Here is a 21,525-nt window from a genome sequence, read left to right on the forward strand (position 1 = left end):
TATTAGGTGGGTTAATTATGAGGTGTTAGGGTTAGGGTTTGTACTGGGTTTCCAGTAGAAGGGTTGCTGTCTTAGGGCCTAGGGTTGTATTTTTACATCAATATTTTGGTAAGTTGATTTTGTAGTGGAGTGTATAAAATATGATGTTTGCAGAGGAGGTGCGGTGGGAATGAGAAGAAGGGGAAAGTGGAAAAGTAACGGGTCGGGTCGAAATACCCGTTACTACTGTCGGGTCGGGTAATCGGCCAAACGGGTAATAACCGAATGAAACATACCTATTTCGGGTCGGGTCGAAAATGGTGTTTTTCGGGCCGAATCAAGTCGGTGAACAATCCTAGGGGGAAGGAGGACGCACGTCGCAAAAATTTTTTTTTTCTTCCTCTGAATCATGGTTTACCAGTAGGTTGATGTGGAGTCTACGTAGCAAGCTACTATTCGACGTCGTTGAGAGAAGAGTAACAACTCTGTACCTGCAAGAAGGTTAACTAAAAAAAAAAGTAGAATTTAATCTAAAAAGATCCTCGTTTATTTTTATAAATGAGATGAGTTGAGATAAAAGTTAAAAAAATATTATTAAAATATAGTTTTTTAATATTATTTTTATTTTAAAATTTAGAAAAGTTGAATTATTTATTTTATTTTATATAAAAATTTAAAAAAATTATAATGATTAGATTATATTAGATGATATGAATTGAATTGAATTGAGAAGAATTATAAAAAGAAACGAATCCTTAATTAAAACATTACATTAAACACTTTTACAATGTTAACATTTAATGGTAATTTTTTTCTGATCGAATGGCATTATCGATTGGTTCGAAGGTCAGTGTCATCAACCAGAAGCATACAATACCTTACCACATAATTGTTGACTGCCCACCGTCACCAGGTCATCCGCACCCACCGATCCTACAATTTTTTACTCTTGAATTTCTGAATACCTGTCTTACTCCTCACTCTTCCTTCTCCAATAAAGCTTAAAGGGTGGGGACTCTCTGCGTGTCTCTCCTTCAATTTGATATTTTCCTTTCAAATTGTACTGCAACGCTACTGCTACGATACCCCTATATATGTTCAGATATTATCGTGATATTTGTCTTGGATCTGAGCACCTCAATCCGCGCCTTCCTGATCTTTTGTGTATTCGGTGTGAAGCCGCTCCGGCATTAGTAATAATTGGGTGGGAAGCTAGCAACTTGGAAGGAAGATAAATTAAAAGCTAAGCATGTACGGCAGGGATCCATGGGGTGGGCCCCTTGAGATAAACGCCGCGGACTCGGCCACAGACGACGACCGGAGCCGTAATCTGCAGGACTTGGACAGGGCGGCCCTGTCTCGGCCTCTCGACGAAACCCAGCAGAGCTGGCTGCTGGGCCCTGGCGAGCAGAAGAAGAAGAAGTACGTGGATCTGGGCTGCATCATCGTCAGCCGCAAGATCTTCGTCTGGACTGTCGGCACGCTGCTTGTCTCTGCCTTCCTGGCTGGCTTCATCACCCTAATCGTCAAGACCGTACCACGCCACCGCCATTCACATCCTCCCCCTGACAACTACACCCTCGCCCTCCACAAGGCTCTCATGTTCTTCAACGCCCAAAGATGTAATCTTACTTTGCCCTATTCGTGCTAAGTAGATCTGCTTTTCTTTGATAAAAGAGTACATAGACGCACGTATTTTTTTATATCATTTTTATAATTATGTTTTAAAATATTTAAATGATATTATTTTTATAAGTTATTTTTTTAAAATATCCATATAAATATTAATCGTAAACACAACTCACACAAGTTTTTATAAAATTAAGAAAAAATATACTTACAACTGTGAATTGCGTAACCGCCGCGCAATCGCTTTGAAAAAAATGAATTAAACATGGGATCTACATGAAAAAAATTAATTTTTTAATAGTGGACTCCACTCTTTTTCAAAGCGATTACGCGACGATTACGCACTTCACGATTATACGTAGAATTACTCTAAAATTAATGATGGGTTGATTATTACAGAATACGGAAACTTGTAGAAAACAATTTTTGCTATGTTTTTTCCGAAGTAAAAAGTTGTACCAAAAACAGCATTAGATCAATCTACTTTTGTACAGGAAAAGCTTTATATTAATTGTAAACACCATTGCAATGCATTTTTTTTTTTTTTTTTATTTATAGGATATAGGACTAGAGATGAAGCAATTTCAGACTATGAAAACTTGTATGAGACTAATATTAGTTTTTTGTTGACGTAAAGAATATTTTTTTAGAAGGTAAAAAAACATTTATACAAAAACATATAGATTTATTTTTGGACTCGTTTATTTTAGTTAGATTTTGCACCACGGAAGTAAAATCTTGGCTTAACCACTGGACCTGCTCTTATAGTTTATCAAGTTAGAAAACTACTTCGTTCTTTGTTTATTTATTTATTTTTGCTTCATAATCGCAGCTGGGAAACTGCCAAAGCATAATAACGTCTCGTGGAGAGGGAGCTCCTGTCTGGATGATGGCAAGTCCAACACCGCCACTTTTTACAAAGATCTGGTGGGTGGCTATTATGATGCTGGAGATGCTATCAAGTTCAACTTCCCGGCCTCGTTTGCCATGACCATGTTGAGCTGGAGTGTAATTGAATACAGTGCCAAATATGAAGCTGCTGGGGAGCTCAACCATGTTAAAGAGATAATAAAATGGGGGACTGATTACCTTCTCAAAACTTTCAACCATTCCGCTGATACCATAGACAGGATCGCTGCGCAGGTACATCTACATACTTGGTCATTCATTTAACCATATAGCTGATAGGAATATCATTTATTTTTTATTTTTTATTTATAAGTAAAAATATGATATATATCAAAAGGAGTAAATGTATATAAGAAAATACTTTGTCCATAATAGAAAGCCCCTAATGACCCAAAAAGCCCATGAAAAACAAACCAAAATACACCAACCCCAACCCCTTGTTTCCAGTAGAACTAAAACTCTACCCAAAAATACCATCCCGACTTCACGATACCCTCCCTTTAGAATTCCCTCTAGGAATCAGATTGTGCTTGCAGCCTAGTTTCCTGCCATTGAACTATGCTTCATGCTGTGTGTGTACCAGCCTTAGTCTGTTAGGAAGGACAAGACAGCTCCCCTTAGGGGCTGTCCGAGAGCTGTACTTGCAGTATGATGGTTACTATTACTAATTTAGGGTTGTAATCGAGCCGAGTGGATTTTTTGTCGAGTAAAGCTTGACTTAAATAGCTGGAGCTTGAGCTCGATTTGGGAGCTAGCCGAGCTCGAGCTGATCAATACACAAGCTTGGGTCAAGTCAAGTTATTTTCTGAGCTTTGGTCATGCTCTTTTATGAGCTCGAGCCGAGTCGAATTACTTCTCAAGCTTTGCTCATGTTTTACGAGCTCGAGTCGAGTCAAGTTATTTCTCAAGCTTTGCTCATACTTTTTTAACCTTTTTTTTTTTTTTGAATGAAATTGAATAATTAAAAGTTAAAAAAAAAAAAAAAATTCCCCTTGGATCTTAATATTTTCTCATGTATACTCCCTGTGTAATTGGACTTTGCCAATTATGAATAAAACTTCTTGATTACCAATCAGAAAAAAAAAAATTAAAAGTAAAAAAGATGCAAAATATTATTAAATTTAATGAAATTCTTACAACTAACATATAGACTCGATATTGAATTATAAGATTATAAAAAATTTATGAATCAATGTGAAAAAGCAGTGGTTTTATCCCATACAACACCTAGAGGGGGGGTGAATAGGTGCAGTTCAATTTATGTGGACTAATAAAATTTAATGCCAAGAAGCAAATAAAAGATGACACAAATCATGCAAATAATCAACACAATGATTTGGTCACGAAGTGGAAACTCATTTGAAGAACGTCTTCAAATTCTAAAACCACTCCGGGTGTAAGCCACCACCTAAAATCCACTATAGAAAAAGTTCATTACAACCAATTTAGAGACACTCACAAAACCTTTGTAGTTCCTAAACTTGGCTTGCAACATCACGAGTGACCCACTCGTTCTCTACACGCATGTAGTGTCGGAACTCCGACCTTCTATAGCTTTCCACGAGAACCTCTCGATCTCTGCATCAACAGCAGCTCCGGAAACCTTCCGGCCAACAAAACGTCCACTTCAATGGACTTTGAATGAGATTTGATCTTGATAGTGGTGTGGTGGATTTGTGTTTGTCCAAAAGAGATTCACAAGGTGAGGAATAGGTTTCTCTCTTTGGCTCTTGAAACACTTAAGGTTTTGCTCTGTTTTTCCACACCACACAACAGAAATGATCTGTTATATTTATAGTCCCAGCAAGTCACGGCGCCCAAAACATGAATTTTAGGTTGTCTTTGAACATTGGCTCGAGCGAGGTGTCGAGCGAAGGTCGAGCGCACGTTATCTTCTGAAACCGCTCGAGCGAGGTGTCGAGCGAGCGTCTCTGGATGTCTCTGGATGGGTTCCGCTCGAGCGCCACATCGAGCGCACATCGTGCGAACCACTCTGGATGAGTTCTGCTCGAGCGCCACGTCAAGCTCACCTCGAGCGAACCACTCTGTCTAGGTTCCGCTCGAGCGCCACGTCGAGCGCACATCGAGCGAACCACTCTGGATGGGTTCAGCTCGAGCGTTACGTCAAGCTCACCTCGAGCGAACCACTCTGTCTTGGTTCCGCTCGAGCGCTTAGTCGAGCGCACAACGAGCGAACCACTCTGTAAGGTTCCGCTCGAGCGCCATGTCGAGCGCTCATCGAGCGAACCTCTCTGGAAGGTTCCGCTCGAGCGCCATTCGAGCGCCAGTCGAGCCATGTTGAGCACACTTCAATATTTTTCATGTACCAATGCATCAACACTTGTTACAACTCAACTTTACATAGGTTTTCACAAGAATATGCCAATTAACACATTTTTCCCTCAACAATCTTCCCCTTTGGCATTTCTGTGACAAAACCTCTAACCTATACATAGGACTTAATCCTATCACACCCAAATCAGGATTCCCATTATTCAGGCAAAAAGTCTTGAGCACATTGAGATATTTCTGCAAACTTAACAAACGGTTAAACGTACCAATAACAATATGCAAGAAATAATCTCATAAGCATAAACACTTGTAGCACAGTTCTTAGAAAAGACTTTTCATTAAGAATTAAAACATACATTGTTTTTCAATTTAGACAAACAATAGTAGCATGAGCAGCATGTGATACAAATAAAAATAGCTGCTCCCCCACAAAACAAAACAAAGCTGCCCCAACAGCTTTCTTGCTACTCCCCCTAAATCTCTATACTACTCCCCCTTAATCTATACTCCCCATTTTTGTCACAAACTCCAAGGGTGTCAACTGTCCCCACCAGATTGACTGCCATCTTCTTCATCAAGCCGCTCCTCAATGTCGTCGAAGCGTTTAGTCACAAGCTGCTGAAAGCTGTTAACTTTGGCATCAAGATGATCAAATCGGGCTTCAAACCGAGCTTCAAGCCGGGCAAGGTACTCAAGAACCTGCTGAAGGCTGGGATCGACTGATCCCGCTGCCGGGCCCTGAGGCTGTGAACTAGATGGCTGAGATGAGGATGGCTGAGAGGAGGATGCAGGAGGATGCTCAACATCCAGTGGGTGAGGGGTAATGTGAGCACGACTCAACTGCATGGTCCTACGCCCAATGGGAGCCTTAAGAGGAACTCTAGGCTCATTGGCACGAAGCATAACAGTCTGAGAGAGGGCTAACCTAGTAATGAGGCAGGCGAGAGGCAAGTCAGTCCGTAATTTCGGAGAATTAAACGCCTCAAGCATGACCCGACACAGATGACTCCCCAGATCAATGGAGACATCATTTATCAATGCATACTAAAGAGTGGCGCGGTCAGGACCGACATCACTCTGATGACCAGTAGGATAAAGGTTTGTAAGGACTATCCTACTGAGAATGAGAAACTCGGGTGAAAAATGAGAGGTGAGAATGGGTGTCTTACCATCCCAACTCGAAAATGGACCGATTAAACATTCAACAATGACAGTCGGACTTGGAGGAGAAGTCCGTGTATATGGATAAGTGGGGTTTGCCACTCGCGGGGCATGTAGCAAGTCCGCAACCATGCCCGGAGTCACCCGGAAAACAATGTTCCGGAGACTAACTTCAAAAGAGCCATCATCAGCGATGGCATCAATATTGGAGTAGAACTCCTTAACCAACTCCACAGAAGGAGTGGGATGACCAGTGGTCAAGGCAAGCCACTGGCGAGACTCAAAAATGCGAGGAATGACAGTTTCAGAAAGCTCACCAAGGAGAACTTCCCGCTCAACAATAAGAGAACGGGTGGAAAAATTTTGAGTGTAGAGTTCTCTTGCACGAGGATTGCGAAAATGTGCTTGAGCGGGGGCTGGAGGATTTTGGCGTGAACGAACCCTTCGAGACATGATAGAAGCTGGACAAAATCAATGACCGTTAGACAAGGCTAAAGGTAATGTGAAATGCCCAATGCTTGATGAATGCACATGCCTAATTGTGAACCAAGCCAAACTTATGCAATGTTGCTAAAACTATGTCAAAATGCATAATGCACAATGCACATGCCCACTAACACAATATAACAACCCATTTTGCATTTTTGAGCACTTCAAACTCAACCAAGCCAAGATTGGGTTTTAAACCCAATGGAGGTCCCAAGCCTCAATGCGAAACACTATCCCAATACTAGGATAGACAAAAAAAGACCATGGGGACAATGCAATATCAATGCAACATGAAAATAGGAAATCAAACTTCATTGATGCATTTCACCGAGCACTTGGAGTGCATCTAGGTACAAACCAAATGAAAAACCCCTTTGGGGTTCTAAAAACCTCCTAAATACAAAGAGAATGAAAATGGACAACCAAGAGGTCCATCCAAACAGCAAACAAACCAACAAAAAAGGTTCCATTTCGGAATCCCCAAATCAAGCCCTAAATTCCGAAATGCATGTATATGGAAAATGCATGAAGAAATTCAAAATAAAAACCGAAAATGATTGATAAGAATCAAAGATTAGAGACTTACCGTGATTAGAATGGGATTTCTTGAGAGAAATCAAGTGAAAACACACGGAGAGAAAGACAGAGGTTATCGCACGGGGTGGGGAGCGGAAACAGTGCAGAGGGGAAATAAGGGGCTGGGGAAAAAGAAAGGGGCGCGGGCTTTTTAAAGCACTTTCGCTCGAGTGGCAGTTAAGTTCGCTCGAGCGGAAGCCCAAAATTCTCAAAACTCAAATTTCATCCAGTGATTCAAGCATTAATGAAGTCAATTTTGAAGCTTGAAAAACACATCAAATGTAAAAGAGCATCATATTATCACAATTTACGCAAGTAGTAAAAACAGAGTATCACATGTAAGATGAACATGCGTGTTTTGTGAGTCCCAACTCAATCAAGAAGTTTCAACCAAAATTGTGAGTGGGGTTAGGCTAAAACAAGAAACCATAAGTGCATGGGGAGCCTTTCCACGATACAGAAAGTAAAACCTAATGCTGCTAGGACCTAAATAGTTCTGTTTGAATTCATGCATTAGGATTGGCCTATTGAGTAATATGACCCCTTTTTCTTTTTCTTCTTCTTTTTCTTCTTCTTCTTCCTTCCTTTTTTTTTTTATTTTTATTTTTTTTTTATTTTTAGAGAATTTTCATAGGAAGAATTTTGATATATAATCATGAGGTCATCTAGCCCGTGGTCAATTCTGTATACACGTAGAGCTCCCTTACATCTTTGATTGCCTCCCCAAGAACTCACTGGTGGCAAAACAACAATTGTTTGAGCTGGAAGTGTAGTGTGTGAAGCATGTCACAACTTACAAATAGTACATATGTTTTAAACCTTTGTAACTTATAACGGTACATGATACAATTTTCAAAAGATATAAGTACCTAAAATTTTCAGAATTGACATCACGAACACTCTTTATCCCACGCAAGTGCAAAACATTATTCATGATTTTTGAGGAACACACACAACATGCTTTTAACAAACAGAACAAAAATGATGAACAACTATACAACAAAAAAAATGCATGAATGCATGACCATCAGTCTATACCATGTCTGGTCTGCTCCTCCCCCTTTCTCATCCACACTTGTCTCACTTTTGGATGATTCACCTTATCAACCTTCTGTCTAGTAGTCAATTGGTCTAACTTCACATTGATAATCTCATTTTGTTTGGTCAAGACCATGACTTGACTCCACAAGTTTTGATGCCCTTTTCTTGAGTAGGGCTTTTCAATTCTCTTAGGATGGTCCCTAAGCTCAAAACAGTTTGGTCGAATGTGACAAATCTTACCACAATTGTGACAAACGTGGTTTGCCTTGTGAACTTCATGTCTCATGGAGGGTGAAACATATCTGGAAGCATTCAAGAACTTCTTACTCTTTTTAGAAGGATAGACAATCCTACTTTTAGAGAAGGTAGGGGTATGATGATTTTTTAACTTGAAGCAATCTGGTCTAACATGACCAACCTTCCCACAATGATGACATATAGGGCTTGTGTTGCGAGCTCCTTGTCTTTTGGGAGGTGGGACAGGCTTTTGTACATGTAGGGGTTTCTTACCCTTTTTCAAAAGTTGAGGTTTGCCATTCTCATTCGAAGCAGGAACAAACATTATTTTTCCTACCCTTTTGCATGGGATTTTTGAAGTTGAAGCCACATCAGATTTCCCTTCAATATATCCTATACCTCTCTTATCACCAAAGGACTTTCCTGAGTTTAGGATTTTGTCAAGCTTTTGTTTCCCAGTAGACAAATTTTTCAACTTATCGTTTAACAAAATCAACTCACTTCCCTGCATTTTCACTTTATCCTCGAGTGACACATTCCTCTTTTGCAACTGATCGGTTAGACAATTTGCTTCATTCAATTTACCTTGGAGATCCTCATTTTCTCTTTTGCAAATATCTATATTCTCAATATGTGCTTTATTGAGTTTTCTCAATTTTACACATTCTTTGTACAACTTCTCATAGATTTCCTCCAACTCATCATCATCCCCGGATTCACTTCCGGATACACTCTCATTTTCAGACGTTGATTCACTTCTGTGACTTTGGCCACCAACAGAAGAAGTGAATGCCATGTAGTTGCGATTTTTCTTTGGAGAGGGACTCTTAGAAGAGTCACTTGTCTCAGAATCATTATCATTCAAAGACGCACCCTTTGCTTTCTCTATGGCCTTTTTGTAATTGGCACACTCAAGGCGAATGTGCCCAAAACCATGACATTCATGACACTGAATATCAGATTGTACCTTGTCTTTGGTGGCTCTAGTATATTTCTTAGAGCTCATTTCCTTCTTTCCTGAACTGGAATTTCTATTAACTCTCTCAAACCTTTTCTTCTTATCTCCCCAATTCTTTCTATTTCTAGATACAAACATCTTCCTGAATTTTTTAGCATAAAAGGCTACTTCTTTGTCACTCATAGCCAACTCATCGGACGACTCATCAGATGACTCATTGATAGTGTTGAGGGCTATGGACTTATTTTTCTTATCCACAGGAAGAGTATGCTCATAGGTTTGTAGAGAGCCCACCAGCTCTTCAATTCTCATATTGTCCAAATCTTTGCTCTCTTCAATGGCAGTGACTTTGGGACGGAATCTCTCAGGAAGAGATCTGAGAATTTTTCTCACAATTCTATTCTCAGGGATTTTGTCCCCTAAATTAAAACTAGAATTGACAACATGATTGAGTTTGGCATAGAAGGCATCAAAAGTTTCATCATTTTTCATTCTAAGTTCTTCAAAACTTGTGGTCAACATTTGAAGCTTAGAATTCTTAACAGCCTTGGTACCTTCATGGGTAACCTCAAGAATGTCCCAAGCTTGTTTACAATTTTCACACATGGAGATTCGCTTGAACTCCTCCTGGGACACAGCCATGAAAATCGCATTCAGGCCTTTGTTATTCCAACCACACTCACTTATTTCATCCCTAGAGTAATTATCCACACTTTTGGGAGTTTGAACTCCCTCAATGATAACAACTGGTTCTCTCCATCCTTTTGTTATGGAAACCCACACTCGTTCATCCACAGACTTTAGAAACGCTTTCATTCAGACTTTCCAATAAGCATAGTTGTTTCCATCAAAATATGATGGTGATGTGAGAGATTGAGACTTATCTATTTAAACCATTATATCAGGAACACACTCAGGAACTGAATCCTAGCGGAGTGAACCCGCTCTGATACCAATTGAAAAAGTAGTGGTTTTATCCCATACAACACCTAGAGGGGGGGTGAATAGGTGCAGTTCAATTTATGTGGACTAATAAAATTTAATGCTAAGAAGCAAATAAAAGATGACACAAATCATGCAAATAATCAACACAAGGATTTGGTCACGAAGTGGAAACTCATTTGAAGAACGTCTTCAAATTCTAAAACCACTCCTGGTGTAAGCCACCACCTAAAATCCACTATAGAAAAAGTTCATTACAACCAATTTAGAGACACTCACAAAACCTTTGTAGTTCCTAAACTTGGCTTGCAACATCACGAGTGACCCACTCGTTCTCTACACGCATGTAGTGTCGGAACTCCGACCTTCTATAGCTTTCCACGAGAACCTCTCGATCTCTGCATCAATAGCAGCTCCGGAAACCTTCCGGCCAACAAAACGTCCACTTCAATGGACTTTGAATGAGATTTGATCTTGATAGTGGTGTGGTGGATTTGTGTTTGTCCAAAAGAGATTCACAAGGTGAGGAATAGGTTTCTCTCTTTGGCTCTTGAAACACTTAAGGTTTTGCTCTGTTTTTCCACACCACACAACAGAAATGATCTGTTATATTTATAGTCCCAGCAAGTCACGGCGCCCAAAACATGAATTTTAGGTTGTCTTTGAACATTGGCTCGAGCGAGGTGTCGAGCGAAGGTCGAGCGCACGTTATCTTCTGAAACCGCTCGAGCGAGGTGTCGAGCGAGCGTCTCTGGATGTCTCTGGATGGGTTCCGCTCGAGCGCCACGTCGAGCGCACATCGAGCGAACCACTCTGGATGAGTTCTGCTCGAGCGCCACGTCAAGCTCACCTCGAGCGAACCACTCTGTCTGGGTTCCGCTCGAGCGCCACGTCGAGCGCACATCGAGCGAACCACTCTGGATGGGTTCAGCTCGAGCGTTACGTCAAGCTCACCTCGAGCGAACCACTCTGTCTTGGTTCCGCTCGAGCGCTTAGTCGAGCGCACAATCGAGCGAACCACTCTGTAAGGTTCCGCTCGAGCGCCATGTCGAGCGCTCATCGAGTGAACCTCTCTGGAAGGTTCCGCTCGAGCGCCAGTCGAGCGCCAGTCGAGCCATGTTGAGCACACTTCAATATTTTTCATGTACCAATGCATCAACACTTGTTACAACTCAACTTTACATAGGTTTTCACAAGAATATGCCAATTAACACATTTTTCCCTCAACACAATGAAAACTTGGAAATTAAAAAAAAAAAAAATTGCCTTACACCTTTCTAGATTTCAACCTAAATAATTACAATTGGGGTAAAATAATAAACATGATATGAAAGAAAAAAATGGAAAAAATTTGAATAATATTTAACTACTATAGACGGCTAATTATAAGCATTTTATATAACCTATCCACTACAATATGTGACTAGTCAATGTTTATCTCTAATAACCATATGCTATATGTCCACATCAGTTAATTATTTCTTATATATATATATATATATATATTAGTTTTGCAATGTGACATAGTATTTGTATGGTGTTAGTATACACATTATAGAACAAAAATATATCAACATTTCTTATATGGTTCCTATATACTAGTATCTTAGACTAACTATTATATATATTATAAAATATCTACTATAATTTAATCACTTAAGTACTTAGTAACTAACGTATAACCGGGATACGTGTTATATATATAATTAGAAAAGGTTGCTATGTTTATATTATTAAATTTAATCTATACACATACATATCTATATACATATAAAAAATTTTAATATACAGGAATAAATTATATATATATTCAATGATGTATGACCAAACTTTAATTGAGTCAAGCATAGCTAACGAGTCGAGTTGGGCATGAAACGAACGAGTCTTAGCCAAGTTGAGCTGAGCTTAATTGAGTATGTGTCATTTACTTATCAATCAGGTTTTTGTTTTGATGTTAGAGTTTTTTTCTCCCATGAGTCAAGCTCGGTTTGAGTTAAATAGATCGAGTATCGGCTGAACAATCATACAAACTGATTCATTTATAGCCATTATTGCTTTTCTATGATGTCCATTCTATATGGGATCATTGATGATATTTATTGGTACAAGAGCACCCCTCGAGTAAAAGCTTCCACAGCCGGTTGACCAAAATGAGGATCCCAAATTGTGAGCAATATGTCTTACATGCAGAGGCTCGTTCAATTCAATGGAGGACTTCTCAATTCTTGTATGTTATCTAAGGGATGGAGCCAAAGGCAAGTTCTTTTGGAGGTATTATCACAAAAATAGTGCCCTTCTAATCTGGGCGGCATGTATAGGAGTCCCTTACACCAAGAATTTAACCCTAAATCGCTAAATCATCTAACATTTATCATAGTGTACCATAAGCGTCATTGAAAGTCCTCGCCAAGGTCCCTTTCAAGAATTTTTTGAGAGAGGATTGACTCTAGGCTGAAGCTCGATAAAACTCACTCAAAACTGGACTCTATAGGTTGTACACGAGTCCTCAGCCCCTTAGAACTCTTCAAGGTTCAACAATTGGCTGTTGGAATGCATAAGAAAATAGAGCATCCATTGAAACCTATTTCAAGCGGCTAGGTTAAAGGTGAAATGGCTGGAATCAAAAGCTTGATGAAAAATCATCCCATTCCTCAAATTGTAGGGAGGGTGGAGTGTGATTGGTGGCCTTCCCTCGAGGTTCCAATTCAAGATTTGCAGCAGGCAGCCTAGAGAGTTGATAACACTTTTCCTTGCATGCTTGATGAAGAAAAAAAAAAGAATGAAGCTATAACACCCCAAGGGAGGCCTAATCCACACTTAGGCCCTACTCCAAAAAAATAGTCAACTCTCCCATTGGAATCATTATAACGCAAGAACTTCTCCCTCCCAAACAATGTGGGATTCCATATACCACCTACCCTCATCAATCAACATGGGGTATCACAATCCCTTAAATTGCCGATGTCCTCATCAGACCATTCCATCATAGGTGGCATGGCTTAAGTCTCACATTCTGGCTGGATAGGCTTTTGACATAAAGAGCAAGAACTTCTCCCCCCCCCCCCAACCCCAAAAAACAAAAAAGCAATGTGAGATGTTATACATCACTTACATTATCACTTAGTATAGGGTATCACACTCACCCCTCCTTAGGCCTCTATGATACCCCCCATACTAACTAATGAGTGTAGGTGGTGTATGGGATCCCACATTATTTGGGGGAGAAAAGTTCTTATTTTTTATAAGGATTCCAATAGACTCCAATTGTACCATTCACTAGTCCATTTGGAGTAAGGCCTAGATGTGGCTTGGGCCTCTCTTAGAATGTTACAAATGATATCAAAGTCTATCCCAACCAGAAGTGTGGGACTTAAGCAATGTTACCAACCATGGAATCGCTTGACGAGGATGTCGAAAATTTATGGGAAGGGGAGAGATTATGATACCCCATACTGAGTGAGAAGTGTTGTTAGTGCCTGGGACCACGTATTGCTTGGGAGGGAAAAGTGCTTGCTCTTATAATGATTCCAATTGGCTTTAATTGCACCATTGATTAGTCCTTTAGAGTAGGGACCAGATGTGGCTCGGGCCTCTCTTGGAGCGTTACAACAACACAGTGCAGTGATACGGCTTCTCTTTGAACTTTTGAATAAAGTTTAAGCTTAAAGGATGAGGAAGAGAGGGGTGGCACATTCTATGATTTTTTGAAATCCTGTAACATCCCCTCCCTCATAGGTTGCACTTATTAACAATTTTCTAAATTACTTATAAAACATAAACTAAAATATTTATAAATGGTCAAGGCCTTTGCCTCTTCACCCTGAGCCATGTCTTTTATTGCAGCTTCATCCTCACATTGATCATTACCTGGGATCGTTAACAACTAAAAACAAAACTAAGTCAAATACTCAATAAGCAACTGCTTCATACAGTTAGCAATATAACCAAAAAAACATTTCATTTGTAATGAATGCTTTCCTCTCATTTTCAACAGGTTGGGGTTGGAGATACTTCTGGAGGGAGTACAACTCCTAATGATCATTATTGCTGGATGCGTCCTGAGGACATTGATTATAAACGACCTGTATATGAATGTGGCAGCTGCTCAGATCTTGCTGCAGAAATGGCTGCTGCTCTAGCTGCTGCATCTATCGTTTTCAAGGACAACAAGGCCTATTCACAGAAACTCGTCCATGGTGCCAGAACACTCTTCAAGTTTTCAAGGGAACAAAGGGGCAGATACAGTGCAGGTGGATCAGAAGCTGCGCCGTTTTATAATTCCACTAGTTACTGGGATGAGTTTGTATGGGGTGGTGCCTGGTTGTACTATGCAACTGGTAACTCCTCCTATCTTCAGCTTGCCACCACACCTGGTCTGGCCAAACATGCGGGTGCTTTCTGGGGAGGGCCTGATTATGGTGTGCTGAGCTGGGACAACAAACTTGCTGGTGCTCAGGTAACTTAATATGGTTTCTTGTTACCATGTTATAACTTTTGGTTTCAACCTGTGTTTTGCTTTTTCATAACAAGGAAGTTAAGGTCTGAACTTATTTTTGTCTTTTTTAATGTGGGTTGAATGCAATGATGCATTTACCGCTTATTTGATGTTCATTCTGACGGAGAGAGATTCACCCTTAATCCAAAATTCTTTGCGTGCTCATATGTTATAGATGTGTTATGCTATTAGATTGGATTGCAGTTATTTCTGCTTACGTGGAATAAATATCAGTTATTTCTTCCTGCATGCCCCATGTTAATACTTTCCATGAATTTCTTACTTTATGTTTATGTATATTTACTCATCAAGAAAATGTTTATGTGCATATTTGGGGGTTGATTTCTTGTTTGTTTCTACTGCTTGTAGCTGTGTAAAGTTAGAGTGATGAATTCTTATGGGTCAGTGTCATAAATGAATATATGCCCCATTTTATAGCATGTAAAATTTTAATGCATGGGAAAGTATCGTATTGAAAAGGATTTGTATGGGATTCGTGGCGTGTCTATTTGTGTCAAGGGTGAGGGCTATCTACAGGGGTGGAACCAAAAAGTTTAATTTAGGAGGGTGGCAAAACTATCTAGATTTTTTTGGGTGCGGTAATTTTTACAATCTATAGTCGAACATAGAGAGAGAATACTACTTGTTATTCATTGATGTGCAACAACATATACATTTTTTTTATAAGTAAAACAAGTATTTATTAATCCAACAACTGTCAGCCCTATTTATGTAGGTGCATTAGAAACTAAGAAGTCATGAAGGTCCATGCCATTAAAGTCCATAGTAATGGCCCAAGTACAAAGAGTCTTAAAAAATAAAAGTTTTAGCTCCGCCATAGATCTCTCTATCTTCAAAAGTCCTCTCATTGCGCTCCTGCCACAAGCACCACATAATACAGATGGAGATCAGAGATCATCTTCCAAACCACTTTGATTTCTCGAACACCTTGAATTGAGATCTAGCACGCCAATAAATCCAACACGGTTTCTAGCATAACCCACGCTAGGTCCATTCTTTTAAACACCTCATCCCATAGAGTCCTGGCTACCTTGCAACAGCATATACATAGTACATACAAACGACAATTATACCTTCATAAGTTACACTAATTACAACTATGTACTCTAACACTCCCCCTCAAGCTAGGGCATATATATCATATAAACATAGCTTGGAACAAATAAGCTTTAACTGATTATAACACCGTGGTTTGGTAAACATATCTGCAAGTTGATCAGCAAACTTCACAAAGGGTGTAAAAATGTCACTACTTAATATATTATCCCAAATGAAGTAACAATCAATCTCAGTTTGTTTAGTCCTCTCATGGAACATAGGATTAGATGCAATATGCACTGCAGCTTGATTATCACAAAATAATTGAGGACGGGAGCTAGAAACCCAATCTCTTGAAGAAAGTGTTGCAACCATGTCAGCTCACTAGTAGTGTGAGCCATTGCTCTGTATTTAGCTTCTGTACTAGACCGAGCTACTCCTATTTGTTTCTTACTCTTCCATGTAACTAAGTTACCTCCCACAAAGGTACACCATCCAATACTCGATCTTCTATCTGAAGGAGATCTTACCTAATCAGCATCTGAATAAGCTTCAATTTTAAGATGTCCATTTGGTCTATACAACAATCCAAGGCCAGGACCTCATTTAAAATAACAAAGAATATGGATTACAACATCCCAATGTGAGACCCTAGGTGTTTGTAGAAATTGGCTCACTAAACTCACTGCATAAGAGATATCAGGTCTAGTGATAGTAAGATAATTCAATTTTCTAACAAGTCTTTGATACCGACCTGGATCTCCAAAAAACTTCCTTCTCAAGAGTTTACGATTTGGGTCCATAGGAGTGTCAATAGGCCATGCACCCAACATGCCAGTTTCTTCCAGAAGATCAAGTACATATTTTCTCTGAGATAGATTAATACTTTTTTTAGATCTACCGACTTCAATTCCAAGAAAGTATCTAAGTTTGCCCAAGTCTTTGTCTGATGTAAAAATTGTTTCAGCTTAGCAATTCCAGCTGAGTCACTCCCAATAATTACAATGTCATCCACATATACAACCAACAAGATATGACCTGCATCACTATGTAGGTGAAATACCGAGTGGTCTGTTTGGCATCTATGAAGACCAAATGCCAATACAGCATTAGAGAACCTCACAAACCATGCCCAGGGAGATTGTTTCAAATCATATAATGCCTTTTATAACTTGCACACATTACCTCAACACTCCCCTTGAGCAACAAACCCAAGTGGTTGTTCCATATACACTTCTTCATTTAAGTCGCCATGTAGGACTGCATTTTTAACATTCAACTGAAATAAGGGCCAATCCAAATTAGCAGCAAGAGAGGTCAATACTCGAACAGAAGAAATTTTGACAACTGCGGAGAAAGTCTCTTCGTAATCAATGCCATAAGTTTAAGTGTAACCCTTAGCAACCAAGCCGGCTTTCAGACGTTCCACAGAACCATTAGGATGGAATTTGATTGTATATACCCATCAACAGCCAACAGGTTGTTTACCAGGTGGTAGAGGAACAAGATCCCATGTCCCATTATGGTGAAGAGCATCTATTTCATTTTTCATAGTTGTCCTCCATCCCGGATCATATAAAGCATTCTGAACTGTCTTAGGAACAGAAAGTTTTGAAAGTTGAGAAGTAAGACTTGAGATCAAGCATGACAAGAGACATATTGGATAATCGGATGTTGAGTAACACAAGAACGAGTACCTTCTCGAAGAGCAATAGGTGGAGAGTCCGAAGTACTAGGTAACTCAAGATCTAAATATGAAGACAAAGTTGGTGGAGAAATGGGAGCCAGGAGCTGCAAGCGACGTGAGTACACCTATAAAGGAACAAGGGGAGGCACTGAAGCTGGTTGGGTAAAAGTGGGTGAGTGTGCAGGAGAAAGGGTAAGAGTAGGTAATGGTAGAGGATCACACTTAACAACCGAAGATGTGTTCGATAAATAGGGTATGGACTCAAAGAAGGTGACATTAGCGCTCGTGAAGTAACGTCTAAGAGTAGGACTATAGCAGCGATATCCTTTTTGAGTCCGGGAATAACCAACAAAGAAACACTTGGTAGAACGTGGATCAAGCTTACCAAAGCATGGGCCAAGGTTATGAACATAGCAAACACACCCAAAGATTTTTGGAGGGAGAGAAAAAGATGGAGAGGAAGGGAACAAAATGGAGAAGAGAGAGGAACCATCAAAGACTGATGAAGGCATACGGTTAATAAGGTGACACGCAGTAAGAATACCATCACTCCAAAAAAGTTTAGAAACATGCATGTGCAGTAGAAGTGCTTGGGTTACATCTAACAAATGGCGGTTTTTACGTTCAGCCACCCCATTCTGTTGGGGTGTATAAGAGCATGAAGTTTGAAGAAAAATTCCTTTATTACTTAAGTAGCAAAAGCACTAGATTGATATTCTTTAGCATTGTCAGAATGCAAAACTTGAGCTTTTTGTCTAAATGAAGTTTTAATTTCTTCTCGCAAGACTTTGAATATGAAAAGAAGTTCAGATCGTGCCTTCATCAGAAACAACCATGTCATATGAAAATGGTCATCAACAAATGTAACAACTATATGTTGAATGGATGCCCCGAATGAGGCTTGGGTCTGCCTCTACCTATTTATGAATTGCATTATTCTGGAATCTTTGAAGAGTTTAGTTCTACAGCGTGTTACATTGGTATTTTTTTTTTTTTATCATTATTCTAATTTCATTTGTATGTCTAGAGGACCAAGTTCACGAGTTTCTGGGTTTGACCTCCCAACTTTAGAGCCAATGGAGAAGTCAAAAATTTATCTTTTGGGGCTGAATTTATATTATAATAAAAAGCTTTTGTAAATAAACCAAGCCCCCTTAAACTGCGATCTCATTTGGAATTACCCCCTAACTATCAATTTTGGCAATCACTCCCTTAAGCTACTAAAATATTGCAATTCTCCCTCCTTAATTAATTTGGCATAAATGCCATTGATAGAAAAATAAAAGTCATATAATCGTAAAAATAAAAAATAAATAAAAACTTTAAAAAATAGTTATGAAAAAGAAAAAATTGGGAAATTTTTTGGATGAATAAAAAAATTTAAAATAGCATTAAAAACATGAAAAAAGATTGAAAAATCAAAAACTTGAAAAATGTGAAAAATATTTTTAAAAAAAATAGTTGGTATATTTTGTGGTTGTGTTAGAATTTATAGTGGTAATTTTGTCTTTGTAGGGGAGATGGTACGTTACAATCTTTTAGTTGAGTTAGGAAGGGGTAGCTGAAGATTGGGTGGAAGTTTGAGTGGCTTTATATTTTCCCCGAACAATCTTTTTGTATGTAATTTATATTTTTTATATATAATGATAGGAAACTATAAAACATAGGTGAAGACGCAAAAATACACACACACATATCTAACATGTTCACCAATCTGAAGATCTCTAACGTACAATATGGTTGTGACAGATCATAAATTGCAAACTATGACACGTCCTGTTTTCTTGTGTTTAGGTTCTTCTAGCCCCTCCCCATGCCTCTGCCCATATTAAGTTAGGTTTGGATAGTGAGTTGAGATGAAAGTTAAAAGTGGGATAAAATATTATTATAATGTAATCTTTTAATATTATTATTGTTTTGGGATTTGAAAAAGTTGAATTGTTTATTGTATTTTGTGTGAAATTTGTGAAATTTGTAATGATGAGATGAAATGAGTTGAGAGCCCCTCTCAATCCAAACCGAGCCTTATAGCTCTCTGGTCACATGTGGGTTTATTTCTGACAGGATCTTATTTTCTTGTGGTTAGGTTCTTCTAAGCCGTTTGCGGTTGTTCTTGAGCCCTGGGTATCCATATGAGGAAATTTTAAGGACATTCCACAATCAGACCAGCATCATTATGTGCTCATACCTTCCCATTTTCACTAGCTTTAATAGAACCAAAGGTACACTACCTCTTACTTCATTGACCTTATATCTGAAGCGAGGACTCCATTGACATTATATTGTTCCATATCTAGTAAGTATCCTTCTAGGAAGCATACCATTTCACAACCAGATTTGACTGAATCAATCAAATTTATTTTGTTTCATTTTGTTCTTTAAATTCTCAATTCTTTTTAAGAAAAAGGGCAGCTGAAAAGTCATTTCATTTATGAAAATACCAATATTTGAATAACAATTCAAAAATATAATTTTTATTCAATTCAGTCAAGTCTGGTTGTCAAATGGTATGTTAAGTATCCTTTCCCTAATTTAATGTGGATGGAATTCGTTCTGATTCTTTGGAGAGTCTTTGCAGGGGGTTTGATTCAGTTAAACCATGGAAGGCCTCAACCTCTTCAATATGTGGTCAATGCAGCCTTTTTAGCTACGCTCTATGGTGATTATCTCGAAGCTGCAGATACACCTGGTTGGTATTGTGGGCCCAATTTCTATTCAACCAAAGTGTTGCGTGAATTTGCCAAAACACAGGTACATGATGTTTTAATCTCCTTCAATAAATTTATTTTACCAATAAGAAAAGGTCTTGTAGGGAACTTGACTCTGGTCACGTGATAATAAGTGGGTGCTGATAAATGATGGACAATTTACTGTGGTGTTACATGCAGATTGATTACATCCTTGGAAAAAACCCTCGTAAGATGAGCTATATTGTGGGTTTTGGTAGTCATTACCCAAGACACGCCCACCATAGAGGTGCATCTATCCCTAGGAACAAGATCAAGTATAACTGTAAAGGAGGCTGGAAATGGCGGGACAGTACGAAGCCAAACCCAAATACATTGGTTGGAGCTATGGTTGCTGGCCCTGACAAGCATGATGGTTTCCATGATGTTCGTACAAACTACAATTACACAGAGCCGACTCTTGCTGGCAACGCAGGTTTAGTTGCCGCACTTGTGGCTTTGTCTGGTGATGGGACTACTGGGATTGACAAGAACACCATTTTCTCTGCAGTTCCCCCCATGTTTCCAACCCCGCCACCACCTCCCGCACCTTGGAAACCATGAGTTATTGTGTCACCTCATCTTCTATTGCCAAGTGTGCTGTATGACTAATGAGTTTTTGGTGCAGTAATAGTTTATGGTGTTCGTATCTCCTTATTGTTAAGAGAAATGCTACGACGAAGAAGGAGATGCACATAAGAAAGCAATGACTAACTTCCTAAAGGCAATGGGTTGGGGCCTGGTTGGGGATTCCAGGGTCATGGCCAGTGTTAAGAATCGATCACTGATACTTGGGAATGTCTCTTTCTTTTGAGTTTTTTCGTATATGTAATATATATGTAACCATTATCATTCTTTAGACAAGAATTTAACAGTTTGAAATGAGTTCACAAATCAATTTCTATCTTACTGAATCAATTTTGTTTTATTCGTCGTATTGCTTTTTTATTCTTCCTAGCTTTGAAATTTTCCATAAAATTTCCATCCAATGGTATCTTGACCTTCCCGCGGCAGATCTCGGTATTCATGTCAATATATTCTCGGTTTGTGCCAATTGATTTCAGCCATTACATGAGTTTTCAATTCTTGAACGTTGTTGGCAACGAACTTTCTCTTGGTAACGCTCTGGTTAATTGGAGAGAGGACTCAAACTGCAGACGACACCCGATCTCATTTTAGCCAGCGTGCTAGATTGTAAATTTATAATTTGTCTTCCGCTGAATGTTTCGCAGGGAGACAATTACATTTGCACTCCCATATTGTCTCTTACGTTGTCATTGGCGACAGAATAGGTCACCATGCATGTATGTATTCCCCACGACTGAGATTGGATAGGTTAATTATC

General features: G+C 39.2%; 1 protein-coding gene across 1 annotated transcript; it reads left to right on the forward strand.

Annotated features, from left to right (window-relative positions):
- Nucleotides 1–723: 723 nt before the first annotated feature.
- Nucleotides 724–21,098, forward strand: LOC108999468 (endoglucanase 25-like). The gene is made up of 6 exons (XM_035689019.1): nt 724–1,601; nt 2,441–2,751; nt 14,208–14,669; nt 19,541–19,676; nt 20,033–20,205; nt 20,343–21,098. The coding sequence occupies exons 1-6, from the start codon at nt 1,229–1,231 to the stop codon at nt 20,742–20,744; spliced, it is 1,857 nt and encodes a 618-aa protein (XP_035544912.1). The 5' UTR covers nt 724–1,228; the 3' UTR covers nt 20,745–21,098.
- The last annotated feature ends 427 nt before the right edge of the window (nt 21,099–21,525 follow it).

This window comes from Juglans regia, chromosome 4, assembly GCF_001411555.2.
Source record: "Juglans regia cultivar Chandler chromosome 4, Walnut 2.0, whole genome shotgun sequence".
NCBI classification, from domain to species: domain Eukaryota; kingdom Viridiplantae; phylum Streptophyta; class Magnoliopsida; order Fagales; family Juglandaceae; genus Juglans; species Juglans regia.

Coding starts and splice junctions, on each gene's coding strand:
- LOC108999468 (XM_035689019.1), top strand. CDS start 1,229: ATGTACGGCAGGGATCCATGGGGTGGGCCCCTTGAGATAAACGCCGCG. Junction 1,602..2,440: donor GTTCTTCAACGCCCAAAGAT/GTAATCTTACTT, acceptor TCATAATCGCAG/CTGGGAAACTGCCAAAGCAT. Junction 20,206..20,342: donor GTGAATTTGCCAAAACACAG/GTACATGATGTT, acceptor TGTTACATGCAG/ATTGATTACATCCTTGGAAA.